This window comes from Aspergillus wentii (genome assembly GCF_001890725.1).
Source record: "Aspergillus wentii DTO 134E9 unplaced genomic scaffold ASPWEscaffold_4, whole genome shotgun sequence".
Classification (NCBI taxonomy): Eukaryota; Fungi; Ascomycota; class Eurotiomycetes; order Eurotiales; family Aspergillaceae; genus Aspergillus; species Aspergillus wentii.
Window position 1 is genome coordinate 1077326 of NW_024467835.1, and position 21492 is coordinate 1098817.

At 49.0% G+C, this 21492-nt stretch overlaps 6 protein-coding genes across 6 annotated transcripts; 3 read left to right on the forward strand and 3 right to left on the reverse strand.

The window, feature by feature from the left end:
• Nucleotides 1-1319: 1319 nt before the first annotated feature.
• On the forward strand, nucleotides 1320-3022 carry ASPWEDRAFT_183145 (uncharacterized protein; the record flags this gene model as incomplete). The annotated part of the gene is made up of 3 exons (XM_040831968.1): nucleotides 1320-1804; nucleotides 1861-2606; nucleotides 2658-3022. The coding sequence occupies 3 exons, from the start codon at nucleotides 1320-1322 to the stop codon at nucleotides 2894-2896; spliced, it is 1470 nt and encodes a 489-aa protein (XP_040688703.1). The 3' UTR covers nucleotides 2897-3022.
• A 107-nt stretch (nucleotides 3023-3129) lies between these two features.
• Nucleotides 3130-7058, reverse strand: ASPWEDRAFT_68450 (pyridoxal phosphate-dependent decarboxylase family protein). Its single transcript, XM_040838968.1, has 7 exons — nucleotides 6859-7058; nucleotides 6402-6804; nucleotides 5959-6348; nucleotides 5361-5904; nucleotides 5195-5303; nucleotides 3982-5144; nucleotides 3130-3927 (listed from the first exon to the last, which is right to left on the reverse strand). The coding sequence occupies exons 1-7, from the start codon at nucleotides 7030-7032 to the stop codon at nucleotides 3306-3308; spliced, it is 3405 nt and encodes a 1134-aa protein (XP_040688704.1). The 5' UTR covers nucleotides 7033-7058; the 3' UTR covers nucleotides 3130-3305.
• Nucleotides 7059-8324: 1266 nt separating this feature from the next.
• ASPWEDRAFT_739890 (cytochrome P450) lies at nucleotides 8325-10090 on the reverse strand (the record flags this gene model as incomplete). The annotated part of the gene is made up of 4 exons (XM_040839419.1): nucleotides 8325-8522; nucleotides 8576-8842; nucleotides 8952-9941; nucleotides 10030-10090. The coding sequence occupies 4 exons, from the start codon at nucleotides 10088-10090 to the stop codon at nucleotides 8347-8349; spliced, it is 1494 nt and encodes a 497-aa protein (XP_040688705.1). The 3' UTR covers nucleotides 8325-8346.
• Nucleotides 10091-10556: 466 nt separating this feature from the next.
• On the reverse strand, nucleotides 10557-11886 carry ASPWEDRAFT_40163 (uncharacterized protein). Its single transcript, XM_040835253.1, has one exon. The coding sequence runs from the start codon at nucleotides 11866-11868 to the stop codon at nucleotides 10651-10653; it is 1218 nt and encodes a 405-aa protein (XP_040688706.1). The 5' UTR covers nucleotides 11869-11886; the 3' UTR covers nucleotides 10557-10650.
• Nucleotides 11887-13117: 1231 nt separating this feature from the next.
• Nucleotides 13118-19430, forward strand: ASPWEDRAFT_739908 (uncharacterized protein). Its single transcript, XM_040839420.1, has 9 exons — nucleotides 13118-13620; nucleotides 13723-14236; nucleotides 14299-14983; nucleotides 15037-15492; nucleotides 15549-15933; nucleotides 15964-17839; nucleotides 17905-18001; nucleotides 18058-18083; nucleotides 18143-19430. Exons 1-9 carry the CDS (start codon nucleotides 13139-13141, stop codon nucleotides 19046-19048), a joined length of 5427 nt encoding a protein of 1808 aa, XP_040688707.1. The 5' UTR covers nucleotides 13118-13138; the 3' UTR covers nucleotides 19049-19430.
• Nucleotides 19431-19451: 21 nt separating this feature from the next.
• Nucleotides 19452-21338, forward strand: ASPWEDRAFT_739910 (uncharacterized protein; the record flags this gene model as incomplete). Its single annotated transcript, XM_040839421.1, has 1 exon — nucleotides 19452-21338. Exon 1 carries the CDS (start codon nucleotides 19527-19529, stop codon nucleotides 21336-21338), a length of 1812 nt encoding a protein of 603 aa, XP_040688708.1. The 5' UTR covers nucleotides 19452-19526.
• Nucleotides 21339-21492: the final 154 nt, after the last annotated feature.

Sequence of the window (21492 nt, forward strand, 5' to 3'; positions counted from 1 at the left end):
AGCCTCTAGTATCATTTGGAATGTATTAATCCCGTGCAGAAACCCTTGAAACCTTTGGTTAAAGGATCAGAAGTAGATATCTCAAACCCTTTTGGAGTCCGTTCAGAAGGACATTACTACTCCGCTGAAGGGAAGGAGAAGACGTTGCTTTGGCCTTCCGCGATCCCTAAGCTGGTCTAAACAGCATTTTGACTTCAATTTTGACCAAGAAGGAATAGCATAATATGCACTGTTCTCCTAACCAAGAGACTGGATATTTTCCTGCTAATTATTGCAATTGCAGCAGACTGATCACTTAATAGGAATTATGGATAATGGGTTTTCACTTTTCGGCCCAGAAACATGAATAAGGGATATGAATAGCTGATTTTTCTTTTCATTTCTTTTTTGGTATGATGAGATGTCAGGGGCTACAAATGTGATATTTATCTTCCTAAACACCGAAGTTTTCCCTTTTACAGTAAGCATACATTAAGGCGCAAATAATCGCCTGAGAGTTTAGTATATACTAGAAGACACGGCTGTGAATTCGCTTAAAATTATAAAATCGTATATTGGGAAAGAGCTTTTCCAATTGTGCAAAACATATTCATCATATAAAATTTTTTATTATTTAAAGTAACCGGATTACAGTCTGCTGGTAGACTGCTAGATATAGTTTCACATTTGGAGGCGCCATTTATTGCACCAATCGATAGGTAAAATATAGGTGAGATATTATGTGCATGCTGCTTTAAATGAGCCTCGATCGCTTGCCATAATCTCAAGGATACCGATTCGACCCTAATATGGCAAAGAAAGAAACACGGGCCTACAATTATCGTTATTTTTATTCCAAAGAAAGCAAACGGTCGAGGGATAAATGATTGATTTACATTAGCTTTGGAAGCATTTATTTTAATGGATGTCTGCAAGTAAGTTGCGAATTATTGCTAAATCCTCACCTGCTGTAAATTTATCTATCATAGACTGTTCTACGTTATACTAAATCTCTGGAACCTTGCTTTGGTGGTGTAAGTGCCATAAAATATGAAATCTGGAACATGAGGCTGCGACCAATACCCGTATTTATAGAACTAAGAAGTAGTCATAATGAGCAAACTCAAACATAATCATCCACAACATGGTGCCTAGAGTTGGAGTTGTTCTATTTCATACACTAGTAAAAAGCTTCGAACCTTATGACATCCAGGGCCTAGAACATTTTAGTCTCTGCCACCCTACTTCATACAATATTTAAAGGCAATACTTCTCAGTACAAACTATTTGATGAAGGGTTCTTCGTCTAATTCAAAGTTATTGTTTTAAATTACTCAACAATGGATCCTTCAATATCATCTTCTCCTTCAGAGTCGGGTGCCTCACGAAGCTTTTCAACGGTACCGACATCTTTGAGGCCGTCTCCTGTCTGCCAGAATTGCCTTGGCTCCGCTACTTTCCCATCTACTATCGGTTCATCTCATCTGTCTATTCACTCTTCAGAGGTGCAGGGGATTAACCGCGCATTAAAAGGAGGCGGACGACGGGGCCCTTACAAGGCAGTGAGCGTCCTGCTGCTAAGCTGGAACGTCACGAATCTGGAATGGGATGCCGAGATCAGAAAGCTTCGGGAAATCCTTGAAGACCAGTTCAAATTCTACATCTTTGACAACTATAAAATTGATCTAGATTCAAATGCCGAAGACAAACTGCTGAGGCACGTGTTGGACTTCAAGGTCGAATGTGGAGGTCGAGATGGCCTCTTGATTGTATATTATAGTGGCCACGGAGACATGGATGACAGAGGTGACATTATTTGGACAGCGTAAGTACACAAAATCCAGTTAATGTCTCGGCGTCTAAACTAATACGAGATATTAGCACTGAACGCGACACACCAGCAGAGTTGAACTGGTCCAATATTCAACCTTGGTTGTTTGAGCGTTATCGAGGAGACGTCCTGATGATTCTGGACTGCTGCCATGCAGGGGCAGCAGCTAAAGCGCCCCGTACGGACACGAAAGAGATTTTGGCAGCTTGTCGAGCTGGGGGCACAACTTATGCTACAGGCGATTTCACATTTACAAAAATATTAATACGGGAATTACAACAAATGTACCAAATTTTCGGACGCTCTGGCTTCAGCATCTTCGAGCTACGTTGCGAAATGCGAAAAAAGCTCCCTATCGAGCCGATTCATGTGGTTGTCATGGGAAGGACCCCTATTGAGCTGACAGCCCTATATGACAGAGAGCACCAAGGCCCAGAAGATTGTCTAGGACATGGGGCGGACAGTGATATGAGTCTATTATTCAATCATGGCGGAAGAGCACTGGTGTCTTTCCTCTTTCATGAGACATTGGATGATATCCAGCCGTTGCTGCTACGATGGCTAAAAGACCATCCCTTTGGGGTCACTGACATCAAGGTTGAAGCATTATATCACGCATCATCGACCCTCGTGCTTGTTTCAATGCCCGTCAGGCTGTGGGCATTCCTGCCGGACCACCCGGCAATATGTTTTATCGGTCTCCTCGAATCCAAAAACATGGCTAGCAGGCTGAATGCAGTTGCAGATAAGGAAGCACTTGGCGACATGCTTTCCCATACGCAACTTGACCCGCGAAGTAAGTTGAAAAAGCACGGAATCCTTGCCGAAGCTGAACTTAAGGTGTTAGAACCAGCAAAAAAGCCAGTAGGAAAAAGAGCCGCACTGACACATGGCTCATTGACACCACAAGCCATACCGAATAAATCATTGACGGTGGACTCAGTCTCTATGGCAATGGAAGCCAAGAAACTATATCCCAATGATACAATAGTCAGTCACGAACGTACATATATCTCCGCATCTGCATTATCTCGCTTTGGAGTGCGCTTTCCGTGGATAATGAGTAGGAGGGAGCAGATTGATTGAGGAATGAGAACCGAACCCATTTTCACCCGTATAAGGCAGGTTGAATCTATTCACAATGAAATACCGCTGGACGAAAGAGGTGTCTGAATTAATGCCAACTCAAGGTTCACAGAATCTAACCAGCCGTTAAATTCGTTTATGACTTACACAGTAGCATTTTTACTTAATTCCACTTTCCCTATTACACTTTGACACACCTACAGCTCTACCTCTCTGTATTGTCAATAATGAACGTAAATTTATTCAACATTTTTATATAATACCACACCTCTTTTGTAAAAATAAGAAGTCACACGCCAGCAGGTTAGTAGTTGGGTATGCGATACTTTTCAACATAGTGTTTAATATTTGTAGTATAATCAAGTTCAAGAAATGAGTGAGCTGAATAGTACATCACATGCGTCGCCGTCTATTCAGCCGGGGGGTCCACGTATCCGGCATTGAGAACGTTGCCAATACTGCGCAGCTCCGTCTGCCAGCGATCAGCATCGACCTTCTGAGTAGCCGCCGGATCCTTGTTCGGCCATTCAGAATCATAGTCTACATCGTTGCCTAGAGTCAATGTTCCGCTCCAGAAGGGATCTCCCAGGTCGTTCAACAGTCCGGGGCCCGCGGCGTTGCTTGCCTTCTTGTCCCGCCAGATATTGACTTGGAACTTCTTTCCACTGCGGAAAAAGAAGGTCTCGTCGGGCGATTCGGCTGTCGCAGAGACCTGTCCTGAGAATGGCTGCATGGCGACTTCTGGCTTTTCGGTCAGGCCGAGGATCAATCCCTTGGAGAGATCGTCAGCACTCAGACGGTCTTCCACGCCGGCGAAGATTGATAATTTGACGTTTGCGGCGGAGAGGGCGATGTTGGGGGCTCGAACAAGCACGTGGGAGATGTGCACGTGGTCGGGAGTACCGTAAAGGTAGAAAGGCATGTTTTCCTGGGGATATTTAAGGTCTCGGTTGATCGAGTTCAAAGGTCGACTCTTGATAATGCCGTCCCTTGTGATCTTGACCTTTCCTTGGGCCAAGGATTTGGTGGGCCTTCAAAAGTGACATTAGTATTATTCAAGGTTCAGCAACATAGGGGGAACATACTCCTTGGGGTCCTTCAGCTTGGCGAAATATTCCTTCAGGTTGTGAAGATATTCTCCTACGTCCTCGATTTGTTCTTCTAGGACTTGAGAGAAGTCATCTGGGTTGTGAACATATTTTTCTGGGTGGCGAAGATATTCTTCGGTGTTCTGAATATATTCGTCTAGGTTGCGAAGGAATTGTTTAGGATCATGACGGTATGCGTTCAAGTTGCGGAGATATAGATCTGGGTCGTGACGATAGTATTCTGGGTTGTTGAGATAATCTGCCTTTTTGAAGATCTCTGCCCCGAATTCGAAAGTCTTGCCAGGAAGACTCTCAATTTTTTCAATACCTTCCTTAAGATTGATCTTGCCTCGGGACACCAAGAGGAGAGAAGTTTCTGGGTTGTCCCCCTTGAGCTTGACATACTTCTGCTTGAGCTCATCATCGAGGTCTGCACGAACAATGAGCTGCTGCCGGAGAGTAGCAGTATGGAAGGAAGTCTGCAAGACCAGGAAGATCTTGTCTGTGCCCTGCAACAGGAACTGAGCCTTGTGAGCGGCCGGATCGTTGCGAGTCCTGACTCTTCTGACTTCTTGGTTAACGACCTTCTCGAATTCATCCCAGAGCTTCCCGATGAAGTAATGCTTGGTGGGAAAGGGGCTCATAACCACGTTGCGCAGGACAAAAAGATCCTCGTCGACCTCTGCGAGGCCCAGTCTCTTCATAAAGTTCTTTGCGCACTTCCCGTACAGTTCCTGCTCGAACTTTGTGGAGGTCAAGTAGACGGGGATCTTTGTTGGGTCGGTGTTGGCAGTGGTGATTGAAAGTCTGTCGACCACTCTCTTCATCAAGTAGTTGGCTTCCTCGACGTCGGTGTTAAGCTTTGTGTTCTCTTCCTTCTCATCTTTCTCTTTCTTGAGGTAGAAGTTGAGGGAAAAGGCGTTGATGTTCGTGTCCGAGCCCAGTTCACGCAGCAACTTCATTGCGTCAGGGTGCTTCATGAGGACCTCGTTGTCTTTACCGAGAATCTTTTTTCGAATCTCGTCACGGTCTCCTTCAACTTCGTCAGAATTGAAGGCGAATCCTTCTCTCTCCTTGGGCAGTCTGTTGAGAGGGACGCAGATGAAGGGCTTGCGCTCTCCTTGTTTGAAGTTACTGTGAACTGCATAGCGCACAGACAGCTGCCAGACCGTCAGCAGAGAATCAGTGTTTTTACTCATGAGGAACCTACTCTGGAACTCGTGAAAGAAGCTTGACCAAGCAGCTTTCCATATCCATCTGGATCCAAGCCGATTGTCTGGTTAGAAAGCCAAGTCGACATGGCAGCAGCTCCAGGTTTACTGCAGTTCATGGTTAGCAATCGGCTGATTACCTGGGGCAGTTGCGGAAGAACGCACCTTCCCTCTACACCATAGACACCGATGTTCTCCGACGATCCCTGAGACAAATAGGGACTGGACCATGTCACCAGATACCTCATCCGTCCGTCTTTGTACACCAGGCTTCCTGCCGGATATGGGACATATCCAGCCTTGTGCGGGTCAACCGTGATTGAATCCGCATGCTGAAGAGCTATAAGGTCTTCTTCAGTCTCCTTTCGCAGGGTCAGTGCGGGCACAGCACCTCTGTCGGCACCGCCCTGTTCAGGTCTGCCATCTCGACTCCGGTGTAGCATGGTGGCAAAGTAGCCTCCCCAGGCAGCGTCAGCGTGAACGATGAAAGAAAGACCTCGCTTCTGAAACTTTTCCCTAAGATCGATAATCTTCGACAGTCGGTCGACAGCTCCTTCTTCAGTGGAGCCAATGATGGCGACAACCGCATACACGGGGATCTTTTTGTCAAGGCAATATTCAAGCTTCTCTTCTAGCTGCACAAGGTCAATGTGGGCATCGTCATCAACCTCGACTTCTAGGAGATTTCCAGAGCCCAGGCCGGCAATTGCTGTGGCAGTTAGCTTTGCTTCGGTGAAACAGGCATATTCGAGGAATTACATACCAAGTCCCTTCGGCCAGGAGTAATGGCGAGTCTTTGACAGAATGAATTTCATCGGTTTAAGGCTTCTGTAAAACTTGTCGATCTCCTTGGTCTCGGGAGTGCTGTTTTCCTCGTCGGTCTCCTTATGCATTAGACCGGCTGACTGGATGTTATAGGGCTCCAAAGCATCCTTGAGGAAGTCACTCGAAATTCCATAGTTCTCGAACAGCAGATCTGGCAGATCAAGAACAGTCTTGGGCTTCAGGTTGAGAAGATCCCAGGTTTTCAGACTTGCAAACTTCTTTTTCCCATCTGTAAGGGTTTCCACTTCGAATTTATCCGCGATGAACTTGAGCTTTCCATATTTGATGGCTAGATAAAGATTCAAGGGGTAAAACTTCAGGTTTCGCGCTGGTCACGTTCTTAGTGCTTGATCCGAGAGATATTGGAAGGCTAGCACGTACCAACCCAAATGGATTCCAGATTGGCAACAGTGCCATCGCAGGTAATATGACCCCATGACAAGGGCTCCTCTTGCTTTCTCTTTCCTTTCGGATCAGGAGTGTGAGGAGTTCTGTATCCAAACAGCCCACAAAGTTGCTGTCCGACCAACAATTCCGCGACGGTAGTCATGGGACTGGCTTCAAGGGCGACGTTGTTGGGGTTGTACAACATCGTCATGAAGTATCCCAACAGGGAAGGCATGGTCAAGTCGGTGCACATGTGGGCTTCATAACGTGGAGACCAGAAAGGCACCGAATGCTCTCCCAGGAGCTGGGCAACCTTTCGGACAACATCACCGAAATTGTCTCTGACCCTTTGGAACTCCTTTGATCTTCTGACCTCCTTCGTGATAAATTTTTGGTTCTGGCAAAAGGTCAGCTAATCCCGGCAAGCAGATCAGAGAGAGGGTGAGGGTACGTTGTCTTCGGGGTAATAATCCAGCCTGGTTTCGAGCAGTTCATCGAGGACAGTGTTGATGTTTGCTCTGAAATCGGGCATATTGCTAGCCCGTGGGCCGATGAAATAATTATTGATCACATTTTGGTTGGTGATTTGGTCTTCACCGTTGTTCGCATGAGCTCGGACAGCCATGGTGAATCTGCTTCTTTCCTTTCTGGGCTTTCTCGGCTCTGGAAAGAAAAAGAAAAGAAAAAAAAAGAAAGGAAGACTGGAATCGACGGGGATTTTTATAACAAGATTCCGAATATTCGATGGTTCCAAACCTGCTCAGCCCAACTCGTTCTCTCCCGGCTTGTTCGGTTTCAGCTCGCCTCTTCTTGTCTATCCGGTTCTCATCCTTGTCTGGTGCGCCTTGGAGTGCTAATGATTTGACACCTCGTTGGTCTCCCCACCCACAAGCCAGCTCATCGTGGCCAGAGACGCTGGGTGGCCAGACCAGCATCCTTGGATTTCCATCCGGAATTGTGTCTGGTGGAGGTTGCAGATCATGTCATCCCTCTTCACTCTCCCAAGGTCGCATCTCGCCTGGTTGCCGTTAGCATCACACCCTACACCACAGACAGTAGTCTGATATCTACAGCTGTATTCTGCTCTACATACCAGATACTCATTAATACATCCATTCTATACACTTAACTTCACACTATAAGATTCACAAAACTCTCTTCCATCAGGATACCCAACCTGAATCATGCGTGAATGCCTCACAGGGGGAGCACAATGTGGCTAGCTGACAGAACAACGATCGTTACTGAATACGTTTACAGTTGCATATGCAGAATTCCCCACACCAGATGACACAATGTACGTGAATGGTTCGTAGATCCATCCAAACCCAATTCTCAATCTGACTGGCCCAGAAACCACTCATGTTCATGCATGACATCGTCATAGTTTGATGAGTTGTTGTGTAATTCAGCGGGATTGAGTGGAGAACTGTGGCCGTTTTCAGCTCAGCTCACCTCTATCTACTGGATTCGATTTGTATATGTCATACATGTGGCTATCCGTTCTATTCAGCTTGCTGTCAGGTGGGGTGTGATGATATCTACACAAGCTCACTCACGTACCCCACTATTGTAGTGCCCCGCCTACTCCCGAACATGACAGCAGCAATCAGGTAAATGAGTTCATAAGGACTGGCGGTTTCTTTTGATTTTGAGATCATCGAATGATCCCCTCCTAGCTTTGTTTCCTTTGGCTGTAGGTCAATGCTCTGCGACATTTTCAATTCGTTTTCAGGTAACCGTATTAAATTACTTGCAGGGCAATATTTCGGACACTGGAAAATGCTGGTTTAGATTTAGTTATACCTGTTTGCCAACTTGGGAGCTCACCCGGGTATATTTGGTATATTTCGTTAATATATATGCTTAGTTAAACGCTCTCTGTATTATATCCGCGTCCGGACAGAATAGCTATTGGATAAACAAAGACCATAGGTACCTAAGCACTTGATCGATACACACGCACACACACCCCGTTCTCATGAGACATGGTCAGAGTCTGGCGCATGCGAGGATGCATTCCCAGGTCGGGTCCTAGGTCGGCATTCTCGACGCGATCCAAATGTTGCACTGCCCGGAATATCATGTGGCTGACTTGAACCACGGCAAATTGCTCTGTCGGGATCAGCATCGGCATTAGAAAGGTAGATGAGAGGGAAGAAACTTACGGCCTGGACAGACGCGTGGCCCGGAATTAAAGGGAAGAAAGTCCGCGACTGTCTGCTTGCGTCCCTGCCACCTCTCCGGCCGGAAGCTCTCTGCGTCTGGGCCCCAGAGATCAGGGCGTCGGTGGAGAGACCAGACTGAGTAGCCCACGACTTGGCCTTTGCGAACAAAGACCGGGGATTGGTCGTCGGGACCGCCTCCGACTGGAAGTGTGGTGTCGTGAAGGGGGAAGCGAGCGTTCAAGGGGACAGGGGGGAAGAGCCGTAATGCTGCATCATGTTAGCAGGTATTGCTGGTGGAATCAGAGTGCATTGCCTACCTCCTGAACCAACCCCTGGAGATAAGGGAGATTCTGAATCTGCTTCAGCGTCACTCCACCAGCACCGCTGACTGCGGCAGTCACCTCGTCCTTGAGCTTCTGCCAGGCGACCTGGTCGCGAGCCAGCGGATAGAAGATGGAACTGAGCAGGCTGCCAACATCGTCGCGACTGGCAAGCAGCACATTCACCAGCCGATCTCTCAGCACCTTCGGATCGTCCGTGTGGCCGGCAAGCGCACAGAGGAAGTGGTATCGCCCGTCGGGGTCTTTTTCGATGTCCTTTTCTTTCCCACATTGCAGTGCCTTGTTCACGTAGTAATTGATGAACCGATGCACGACCGCAGTGGCCGTCCGGAAGCTACTTGGGTTGATGAGCGGATAGAACTCCAACATGGCACTGCGCTGGAAGCAGATGTGCTGGGCGTGGTCAAAAGCCTCGGCGAAACCCGGTGACTTTCCTCGCACGGAATTCTCCGGGATGCCCGTTCTGTTCTGCGACGCCGAAACAAGAGACTCGACGGACTCTCCGAAAAGAAACCCCGTAGCAGTGTCCAGAGAGAGACGGAAAAAGATCTCCTGGATATCAAACGGCTGGCCATCAGATGCAAAGTTCTGCATCAGATGCTGAAAGTGATAATCAAACCACTGCAGGGACGGCATGGCGTCCTTTGCAAATTGCGGCCGGAGCAGCTTACGGGTCTGCTCCCAGGCTTGCCCGTCAGAGGTAAAGATGCCTTCACCCAGAAAGGGCGAATACTGAGCATACCGATGTGTGGAGAGACCGAAGCTCGAGAAGTGGTTGCTCAGCATGGCCTGTATATTCTCCGAGTCCACGGTGAAGATCAAATTCCGGCCAAGAACGTTGGAATTGATGGTATTCCCGTAGCGCAGGTGATACTCGCGGAGGGTGTGTGCCACCTGGCCCTCCCGCTGGGCTTTTTTGATGAGGCTGAATGCATGGAGACCAAACACTCCCCCGGGTATATGGCTGCAGGGCTCGCAATTCCACTGTCTGGATAGTTTGCTTTGCTGGTAGCGGGTGGTGATGGCTTAGAGTAGCAGCCAGAGGGCAGCAACCAGGGCTGAAATAGCGGGGATCGCAAGAACGAGCGCCATTTTCAATAGGATTGAACTGACAAGCAAGTAACATGGAGTCTAGATTACCATGCTCGAGGATATGTGGATAATTTCTAGTCATGGACACAGACGAATAGGGCCAGGTGTATATCCGACATCACATCTACCCCTTTTGTACAACCACATCAAATAGCCATGATGAAACCGATTACCAAAAAGGGGAAGACACAATCTCCCTTTTCCCCTTGCTGCGGGTGCCATGCTTCCGTGTTACACAGTAAGTATGGAGAGGAATGAAGGGAAAGAGCACAGCAGGATCAATGCACCATCTGGTTGACAGGTCATTTCCACATTCCTAGGATTGCAACAGTAGGTATACGAGGAATGATTCATGGAACCTTATTTCATATGGTGTCGCACAGTATATGCCACTATGAGACTGGTGGTTGCCTTAGTAGACGGCCTTGTCATAGCTATCATAGAGGGTTCTGGTGATATACCACTGCACTACAGATCAAAAACTAGCCCTCTAAGACAATCCACTATGTATTCTTAGCTACGCAGTCTTAGGTTACCGGATAGTAGAAGTGGATGAATCGTATCGTCTTGCCATCGGAGTTATCACTAGAGCATCTGTACGAAACATGAAACAGACCACCCAAAGGTTGACAGCTAAACAGCTCATGAGCCAGGAGGGATAGGGATCTTGTCAATCTGATCGGAAACCTTGGTCATGGTTTTCCAGCGCAGATTCATAAAGGCCTCGGAATCATGGCCGTGCAGGCTGAGGCCGAGCGGGCCACACACGCTTTTCAGAGGCTCCGAACGCAGACAGCTATTCTCCCACTTCCCTGCATATTGTGTAGCAAGATGAAAAAAGTGAGGAGCCAGATCTTCCGCAGGGAGATGCCCCCCGAGAACTTTGTCGGCCACGCTGGGCGGAGTGTGCTGGATCAATGCAGTGGCCAGATCGCCCACGGTCAGTGGGGCGTAGAGCAGCCCAGAGGCATGGACGACCCCCGTTGTGCGTGCGCTCAGGTGACCCAGGCACGTGCTTGCGACCAGGTCGACCGGCACCTCATCAACGACCGTCTCGGGATCAATCTCTTCGGCCAGTCGGGCCAGCCCATAATCCGGACTGGTGACCAGCACTTGCAAGGTCGAGTGTAAGGGAAGCCCTTCGCTGCTTCCATAGAGGGGATAGGGATGACGGATTGCCGGGGCGATTACTGCTGGACGCACAATCAACACGGAGAAGGGGAGGTCGTCTGCCTGGTGCAGGATTAGTCGCTCGGCCAGGTATTTGCTCAGCGAGTATGGGGCTATGAACCGATCGCCCCAGGACGACTGACCGGTCGTCTGGATGGTCGATAGGATCTCTTTCGGATCAGGCTCGTTTTCAGACAGCGGGTAGATGCGCTCCTCGACCTTGCCGCTGGGGAGAAAGCTGTTGACCGAGGTCGAGGAGACATGGAGAAAAGCCGCGAGTCGAGTGAAGCTGCGGAGGAGCGTGACGAAATTGAGATGAGCCACACAATTCACTCGGACGCTCCCCGCTAATGGCTGCTGCAGGGAGATATCCGCCGCCGCGTTGATGGCCACCGTCACCTCGTCTTGGAGTCGTTGGAGGTCAGTCGGCTTCAGTCCCAGCCCCGGCTGGGTGGTCTCTCCCACCACAAAATGGACTCGAGAAGTGTCCAGAATATCATCGACGTGATCAGGAATGGATGCCTCCAACTTTCCGACTGCTCTTCGCACCGATCCACGAGCCAGGACGAAGATCTTTCTCGTCGGCAGTTGCAGTGCCAGCTTGTACAGGAGACATGCCCCGAGATTTCCTGTACCCCCAGTCAACAGGACCACTTGGTCTCGGTACCAGTCAGTTGAAGCATTGGCCATGAAGCTGTCTACTTTCGTTTTTTCCCTGTCTCGTTCGAGTAGGAGGTCAAGATGAGATGGGGGTTATTTAGGGGTGTCTTTACCTTTTACTCACCAACCTCGGGCATATACTGCCAGTATTCACACCGATATTCTGACCGATAACAGGTCATTCTGCTTTGTGCATAGACTTTCCCGCATTCCCTTGCTTGCATACTGACCGCTTGTAGTTCAGGGGGTAGAGAAGTTCTGGGTGGGCCTGCCAAGTCAGAATCGAGGAACCTTTAGGGGGGTTAGAGACTTCTAGCTCCAAGATCTATACATTCTAAGATAACTTTTATCATGATCTAAAAATATAGTAGTTTTATCTATTATTATAAACTATATCTAGAGCCTAGTCAATATAAGTATTCCCTAGATATATATCTAGTAGCGTTGCACTGGGGCAAGGTTGGGGCCGATTTACCCATAAAAACCTAATTTTATTAGACTGACTTATTTAAGTAATACTACTAACTAGATGTGGTTAGGTTTATATAATAAACATCTCAGTATGCCAGCCAGGCATGTAACATGAGGTCATCACACTTATTTGTCATTTTAACCCATAGATTCCTCTTTAGGTTAATGTAAAATAAGATTTACTTTCTACCCAGGCATACTACAGGTATATAGTATATAGGGGATGCCAGATAATTTTGGTCTAAATTCTTTCGCCCTATTTTAGCTTTATGTAAGGGAGCCAGAGAATTAGTAACTATCTCTACCCTCAGCTACACCCTGCCATAAATCAGCCCTGTAAGGAGTTAAGCTTTCTGCACAGATCTCCCCTTAATCCGCACGACGACACGATGATCCTGAGGCCTTAGCCACTGCTGGCAGCTGCCTCACTGGTCATACATCGAGTGGTTTTCACTGGCATTCTTCGGAAAAGAATTACCCACGCGCCCTCACTTCCAGGGGGTTGTACAACATTGCTTGGGTGACAATAACCAGATTGACACTGATATGAAATTATCTCGTTACTGTTACATTAGAACATGGTCCCTACCTGATTGATAAAAGACTAAATTGAGTACTTGGCTCGTTTGAGAGGATCTGACCGCTGCTATGACGGAAGGAGCAAAGTAAAATTCCTCGCCGTAACCCGGATACAAGTATAGATAAAGGCTGACTACCTCAATGAGAACCATCACGAAACACTCTTTGCTAGACGGTCTTTCTAAACTTCTGCAACACGAAACATCTCTAAACACTCTGTCATCCAATTTGATTCTCAATCGACCTGAACATGGACCCTCCGCACTCCTCTCGTACCCTTTGCCGGGACAGCGAATCTACATCCGATGAGCCAATCGCCATTGTTGGCATGGGTCTGAGGTTGCCCGGCCAAGTTCACACAACCGCTGAATTCTGGGAAATGCTTGTGAATAGACGAGATGGCCATGGACCCGTTCCCCCCAGCCGATATAATGCTGATGCCTTTTTTGACCCGTCTTCAGCACCCACCAGCGGCTACTTCCTTCAGGAGGATCCTGCTTGTTTCGATGCCCCGTTCTTCTCGATCGGGGCAAAAGAGGCGAGCGAAATGGACCCTCAACAGCGGCTTCTTCTCGAGGTGGTCTGGGAGTGTCTAGAAAATGCAGGCGAAACTGGCTGGCGCGGCAAGAAGGTTGGATGTTACGTGGGTACGTTTGGGGAAGATTGGCTGGAGATGAAACTCAAGGGATTGGAGCCTCGGGCAACCCGGTTCCATGCCATGGGCACCGGGGGGTTTGCTTTGGCAAATCGTATCTCATATGAATTTGATTTCTGCGGGCCCAGGTACCAAGCCTTTCCGACGCGGTAAACAGACAGCGCTGATTAGATCTGTAGTATGACCATCCAGACGGCCTGCTCTGCGTCACTTACCAGTCTTCACGAGGCCTGCCAAGGGCTGCGGTCCGGGCAATGCTCGGCCGCCATTGTGGCTGGCAGCAACCTGATCTGGACGCCGACGATGACGGGCGCCATGCATCAGAACACGGTTCTTTCACCAAGTGGGAAGTCAAAAACCTTTGATGCGACGGCAGACGGGTATGGGCGTGGAGAAGCAATCAATGCGGTATATATCAAACGACTCAGCGACGCGCTGAGAGACCAGGATAAGATACGTGCGATTATCCGGGCTACAGCCGCGAATTCAGATGGCAAAACAGCAGCCATGACCAATCCCAATCCAGCTGCACAGGAGTCGCTCATTCGAAGCGCATACAGGCGGGCGCAGATTGATGATATTCGCCAGACAGGTTTTTTTGAATGCCACGGAACGGGCACCACTGCCGGCGATTCGATTGAGGCCACCGTCGTAGGCAAGGTGTTTGATGGCGCTGGGGTGGCCATTGGTGGTGTCTGTCAGCCCCATCCAACTGGCTATGCGTGTTCCCTGAGCTAATACTAGATGCCGATCAGGTAAAACCCAATTGTGGCCATGCGGAAGGCGCCAGTGGGCTGAATAGTCTCATCAAAGCCGTCTTGGCCCTGGAGAACCGTGTAATTCCTCCCAATGCAAATTTCAACACCCCTAACCCTCGCCTCCACTTCACCGAGACCAAACTGCATGTTCCAACCAAGCCAACGGTGTGGCCAGAGGACCGTCAGGAACGTGTGAGCGTCAACTCTTTTGGCATTGGGGGTTCTAACGCGCATGTCATCCTGGACTCCTCCAGCTCTTTTGGTTTGGATTACGCATCTCACGTAGCCCCGGCCGAGCCCCAACTGCTCGTGCTCTCGGCTTATGATGGTGCAAGCCTGCAAATGAAGATATCTCAGCTCACGGGATATATCCAAAAGCAACGATCATCATCCCTGCAAGATGTCGCATACACCTTGGGGGTGAGGCGTGAACACCTCGGCAAGCGTGCATTCGCTGTCGTCCACCCCAATACCCCAGTTCAGCCATCTGACTTCCAGACCTTACAATCCACCGCCAGTCCAGCGCCTCCGACAGTAACCTATGTCTTCACCGGACAGGGTGCCCAATGGCCTGGAATGGGCAAATCCTTGCTTAACACCGAGCCACGCTTCCGGGCAGCAATTGAGGTCATGGACGAAGTATTGCAAAGCCTGGAAGACCCTCCTGAATGGTCGCTCAAAGGTTCTGAATCATTTAATATTGTCTTTGCCGTCTCTAACTAACTTTTCGAACAGAGGAGCTCGCGCGAGATGATGGACTCTCACGGGTTAATGAGGTAGAATTGGCGCAGCCGCTGTGCACTGCACTCCAACTGGGCCTAGTCCAAGTGTTCGTCCACTGGGGCATCCAGCCTGAGGCTGTGGTTGGCCATTCCAGTGGCGAGATTGCCGCAGCCTATGCCGCAGGGGCAATCACGCTCAAATCAGCCATCATCGTGGCATACTACCGCGGGAAGCTGGCCAAGTTGCAAGAAGGGTCTGGTGCCATGGCAGCAATCGGGTTGTCCCGAGAGGCAGTGATGCCATTTCTCATCGAGACCGAAGGGGTCGTCGTGGCGTGTGAGAACAGTCCCCAGAATGTGACCCTTTCCGGAGACAAGGAGAAAATGGAACAGGTACTCGAGAAGATCAAGGCGTCGCTTCCTGAAACCTTCTGCCGCCGACTGCGTGTCCGGATCGCCTACCATTCCGGTGAGTTGTGATCTTCCATAGCAATGTTCCTTTCGCTCCACTGATAAAAGCATCAGCCCACATGGAACCCATTGGAGCTCGGTATGAAAGTGCTATCGCCCACCACATCAACCATGGCCGGTCGATGCGGCCATTGTCATCCACGGTGACAGGCAACATCATCACCGACCCTTCTGAACTGGGAGCGGCATATTGGCGCAGGAACCTGGAGTCTCCTGTTCTCTTTTCCGGTGCTGTTGAAACCATCATAAGGAGTGGTTCGTCGTCTCATCCTGTCTTTGTGGAGATTGGCCCCCATTCCGCCTTATCGGCGCCCCTTCGGCAGATCTTCCAGAAGATTTCTCCACAATCGCCCCCGGAGTATATTCCTACGCTCGCTCGCAACGATGAAGACGCCAAATCATTGCTTCTCGCAACTGCAGGCCATGTCTTCGTGGCCGGGTAGCCCATGAATCTATCCAGGTGCATTAGTCACGGCCGTCTTCTCACCGATCTTCCAAGATATCCGTGGAAGCATGATCAACGGTACTGGTCTGAAGGCCGCGCTTGCCGGGACTGGCGCCTGCGGTCACTCCCCCACCACGAGCTTCTAGGATCGCGGGTGATGGAATCAACCTCCTTCGAACCCGCCTGGCGGAACCTGTTACATTTGAATGATGTTCCATGGCTGTCGGATCATGTGCTTCAGGGGGACGTGATATTCCCGGGGGCCGGATACATTGCTATGGCTGGTGAAGCCGTCCAGCAGATGGTCCCTGATTCTAACTGTTATTCTGTTCAAAACGTACACTTTCTGTCCCCCCTGTTGTTGACCAGTGAGGCTGCAACGGAAATTATCACCAGTTTGAAGCCCATTGAGCTGGCAGATGGTATCGACTCGGGCTGGTATCACTTTTCAGTGTCTGCGTATGATAGCCTTTCATGGACCGAGTGTTGCAAGGGTATTGTGCGTGCTGGAACGGACCATTCCATCGAGCCGAAACAAACCCAGATACACCCTTTCGCCCGACAGGTCGAATCAAATCGGTGGTATCGATCAGTCGAGCGTGCTGGCCTGCAGTACGGCCCACACTTTCAAGGACTGCGGAACATCACCGCTGATCCCATACATCCTGCTGCGGTAGGGAGTGTCTGTGATCCCGAGGAGCAGTACGATAGCCGCTATACCCTCCATCCAACCACGATCGACCAGTGCTTGCAGTTGATTGGGATTGCCGCATTGAAGGGCATGCTTCACAAACTCGGTGGGGCATTCGTTCCCTCTAGAATTGAAAGTCTAGTGGTGAGCAAAGGACCATCTTCTCACACCATCTTCGCGGTCCAGAGTCAACCCGTTGCCCTAAAGGAACAATGTGCCAGCGCTATCGGTACATCGGAGGGTCAGACAATCCTCAGGTTGAAGGGTGCCGTCCTGACGGGACCAGGGGAGCCCAGGGCATCCGATGACGATGACCATCTGGCTGCGAGAATCAGTTGGCAGCCAGATATCGATTTATTGTCTCCCAGCAAATTCCTAAAATCAGATTACGTCGATAACTTCAACGTGACCCGCATGTCCGGGCTTCTAAGTCTGCTGTACGTTCGTGCCACGGCTGTCCGAATCGCAAATCTTGAATCACAACAAGCCCACCTCATGAAATGGAAAGCGTGGCTTATTCGGGAGGCGGATATGATTCATACTGGAATGCACCCCAGTCTCATACCCCTGTCACACTGGGTTCGAGATTTACACCCAGGCAATGACCCTCACCTCTGCCTGTTGATGAAAACCATTGAGGCCCTGGTGAGCCAGCAATCAGATGATCTATCAAACCCACCCTCTCCGGTAGACAGCTTGATGACCATAGACCCATTGGGCGCACTGGAGACCATTCACGAGCAAATGGATCAACTGCCAGACGATGTATGCCGTCCTATCTTTCTTCAGTGCATGAGGACTGTGTTCGACAATTGTCAAAGCATGATGAACGGGGATTCCTCACCACTGGATGTTCTGATGGAAAAGAATCTGCTTGGACGATTCCATGAGGATTATGATATGCCCAACGGTGATTGGGGTCCGCTCCTACAGCTGCTCGGTCATGCCAACCCAGCCCTGCGTATACTCGAGGTTGGTGCTGGAACAGGGGCGACAACACGGACAGCACTGTCATCCCTCAAATCCAGCGCTGGTACACGTCTATACTCTCAGTACGTTTTCACCGACATCTCGGCAGGCTTTTTCCCTGCTGCTCGGGACCGCCTGCACCGGGAGGAGAATATAGAATACCGAACCTTGGATATTAGTCGTGATCCCAGCGAGCAAGGATTCGAGCCGCGTAGCTTTGATATCATCATTGCTACTAATGTAAGAGAGACCCATCTTACAACTTCCCAGGGTAGAGCCGAGGAATAAGATTGACCTTGTCACAGGTTTTCCACGCCACCCCTAGTCTTCGCGAGACATTGCAACACGTCCACTCGCTGCTAGCTAGCGATGGCCGTTTACTGCTCCACGAACCTTCCATTGGTGAGTACCCTTTGAAGACAAACCAAGAAAAGGCTGTCGCTAAATCGAATATATAGAGACGCATTTCGTTCCATATATAATGGTAAGTTGTTCTGAATCGCTTGACAAAGCCCTGCACTGACAATATTCTCGTCTGGTTAGGGGTCGCTTTCCGGTTGGTGGGTAGGTGAAAATGATAAACGTATCGATTCACCTTGTGTTTCGCCAGATCGATGGGACCAAGAGCTGCGTGCTGTCGGGTTTACTGAGATCGAAACAATGGAGAGTGAGCGAGAACGTAAACTCGCCGAAAGCTTCTCCCTTGTCTGCAGACCCTCTCCTCCACCCACTATTCGCAAAGAAGTTACCCTTTTGACCCGCAAATTGGGGGAAGACGGGTGGATCTCAGAGGTAGAGGAGTCATTTCGGCAAAAGGGATACACCATCAATTACACAACGCTTGATGATTCGCCGCCCTGTGGTCAGATTGTCGTCTCGCTACTGGATTTTGAAAGCCCCTACTTGCGCGACCTCTCTGGAGAAAGTTTCACGGCTCTTCAACAGTTTCTGCTTCAGAGCAGTGACTGTAGATTTCTATGGGTGACGCACTCAGTTACATTGTCTTCTGCAGACCCTCTATTTGGCATCGTCTATGGATTTTCTCGCTCCCTTCGATGGGAAGCATCGATGGATATATCTGTCCTCGAGATGGACGGGTTCGATACAATAACAGCCAACACTTTGGTGACTGTTCATGAACGAATCCAACAGGCAAGAGAGCTAGCGAATCCACGTCAGGAGTATGAGTTCGCCCTAGACAAAGGTGTCATATATACCAGTCGAACCATCCCGACATCTCTCACGAAACAACTTACATACACCCCGCCTGTGCAACTCCCCCGAAGGCTGGCAATGGAGCGTATTGGACACCTAGAAACATTTCACTGGAGCCCGGTTCCGCAGGAATCCGAGTTGAACCCCGGTGAGGTTGAGGTAGATGTCCGTTTTGTCGGACTAAACTTCAAGGTGAATCAACTCTTATCGTGTACGATACGATACCTCCACTGACTCAATCGACTAGGATGTACTCACTTCGATTGGAATGATCGGACATCCTATGAAAAAAAAAAAAAAAAAAAAAAAAAAAAAAAAAAAAAAAAAAAAAAAAAAAAAAAGTCTCAATGCTTCAATGCATTCACAACTGTTTAGATGGTGGCTGAGCTGTCTGTACTTCGTTTCCCTGGTTATTACCGCCCAAATCTAAGCGATTTTCCAACATGTACATATTATCCTTGTGAAGTCTGCCTCGCAGGGCAGTGATAACTTGAATTATGAGCATTGGGCTGTTGTTGGCTGTTTTACTAGGTAGCTGTTAACACAGTGTGATCTTTTATTTTGTGGCTATGTGGCATTTCAAGTAGTTGCAAGGCAGACATAACCAAGAAAAGCCCTATGCCCATTATGCATTCTAGTTATATAAAGCTTTACTGTTTACTCCAAGTAAAGTCCTGGGACAGCACCGTTTTCATACTTTTACCAGATAACAATGGCTATCTCAAGCACTTCACTGATATTTGGAACACCCTCCGTTCCCTTATCCCCGTTTCACACACTTTCTTCGAGTCTTCTTATCTCACCAACATCTATTCAAATTCCTTCATCAGTCGCGGGGAGACCATTTTCATCCAGCCCTTTGCAAGTGGGATCAAGTCCTTCGAGTACATCTGAAACGGCATCTATCACCGTTTCCTTGCCATCAAGCTCCAGATCCAGCTCCCGTGCCCAGCCAAATAAGACTCCTGAGAGCCATCAGAACCCTGTTACCCCCGCTCAAGGGCCGTCTAGATCTCCATCATCAGGGGGTTCATCGAGTACCATGCGTTCATCGACGCCCATAAAGCAAGCAAGCACAAGCACAAGCAACCATGTCAGCCATATAGCCTCTAGACCAGGCACTACAGAGCCCCCATCTTCGACGGATGAATATTCCGCAACAGCTCAAGGTACATTAACAGCGGATACAATAGACACAGCACCTGCGGACCTTACAAGCCCATACACCCCAGGCCCCGAGTCCCTATCAGCAACCATCACAACAGCGCCAACAGGCTTTTCAATCATACAGGCAGAGGGTACACAGACTGATAATGGATGGATCACGACAACCGAAGGCGGTCATGCAACCGTTCTACCTCTTGTGGGTGGCTTTATCCTTCATGATGCGCCTGTCGTACCCAACGTGAAGTACAATTTTCCTCAATTTCCAAAGTTGCCCCCGTTCAGTTTTCCTTGTATTAAGGTCCTTGGGATTTCAGTTGGGAGCTGTACTTCTCCGCCACAGACAGATAGTGGTGATGGTGGTGATAATGGGGACGGAGAAAAAGGGGGCAATGATGATGATGATGACAGCAAAAGGACAACAACTGAAAAGTCAGCTACAGAGGAAGACACTACCCAGACATCTGAGACTTCATCTATCTCTTCTGAAATGCCCACAACCCAAACAACCACACAGTCGACCTCTTGTACTGCAACCTCTACAGTGACCGATTGCACATCTATCTGCAGCACAACCGGAACTTCCTTGGCATGCTTCACAAAAACATGCTCTACAGTCGAGGGATGCACTGCAGTACCTACAACAACGACTTCCACCATCTCTGCATGTAGCTGGCTGAACCCGGATATTGAGGATTATGGACAGCTTGATGGTGATCTGGAAGACTATATGAAAGCCACGACTACCAACAGTGCCTCTGCATCTATATCTATATCCGCCACTACTTTTGCTACTGCACGTTCAAGATCAACATCGACATCTATAGCTTCTCGTACTTCATCTCCGGTCTCGCCCACAACGACCTCGAAAGCATCCACCCTTTCTGGCAAGACAGATGCTGAGACATCTATATCTTATACAAGCACATCGTCCACCCCATCATCAGCCAATACAGATACAGTCCAAGAGCTACCATCCACAACAACCGAAACCAGAGGAACGACTTCTACATACCAGACAGGAACATGTCGCATACACCTGACCGAACAAGTAGGTTCTGCCGGTGAGCATGCTGACATGAACGCAACTATCTACGATGGAGGGGGCAAGCATATTGGTGCCAACGATACCACAGTACACCTTGGGGGAACTTTCTATGTCCACAGTGTACTGCCTTACAACCTTCTGATGATGCTATCATTTGACGTAGTAGGGACAGACATCAATTATCCTGTTATCTTTTCCGCGGGAGGTATCACGTGGAATACTAAGGATGATACTGATAAAAAGAAAATTCCTCACTGTGACGTGAGGGGTATGAGTGGTGATAAAGATATGGATTGTTACTGGAGTTGCTGATTGTATTTAATCTTCAATGGTTTGTATATTAATTTTTAGACGATGTTAGGTGCATGTCAGCGATCAGCCATCAGGTGTAAAGAAAAATCCATAATTTCTTCGTTTTGCATAGTTTCTCAAACAAGCATATCGCTGTTCTGTATAAATCGTTTAC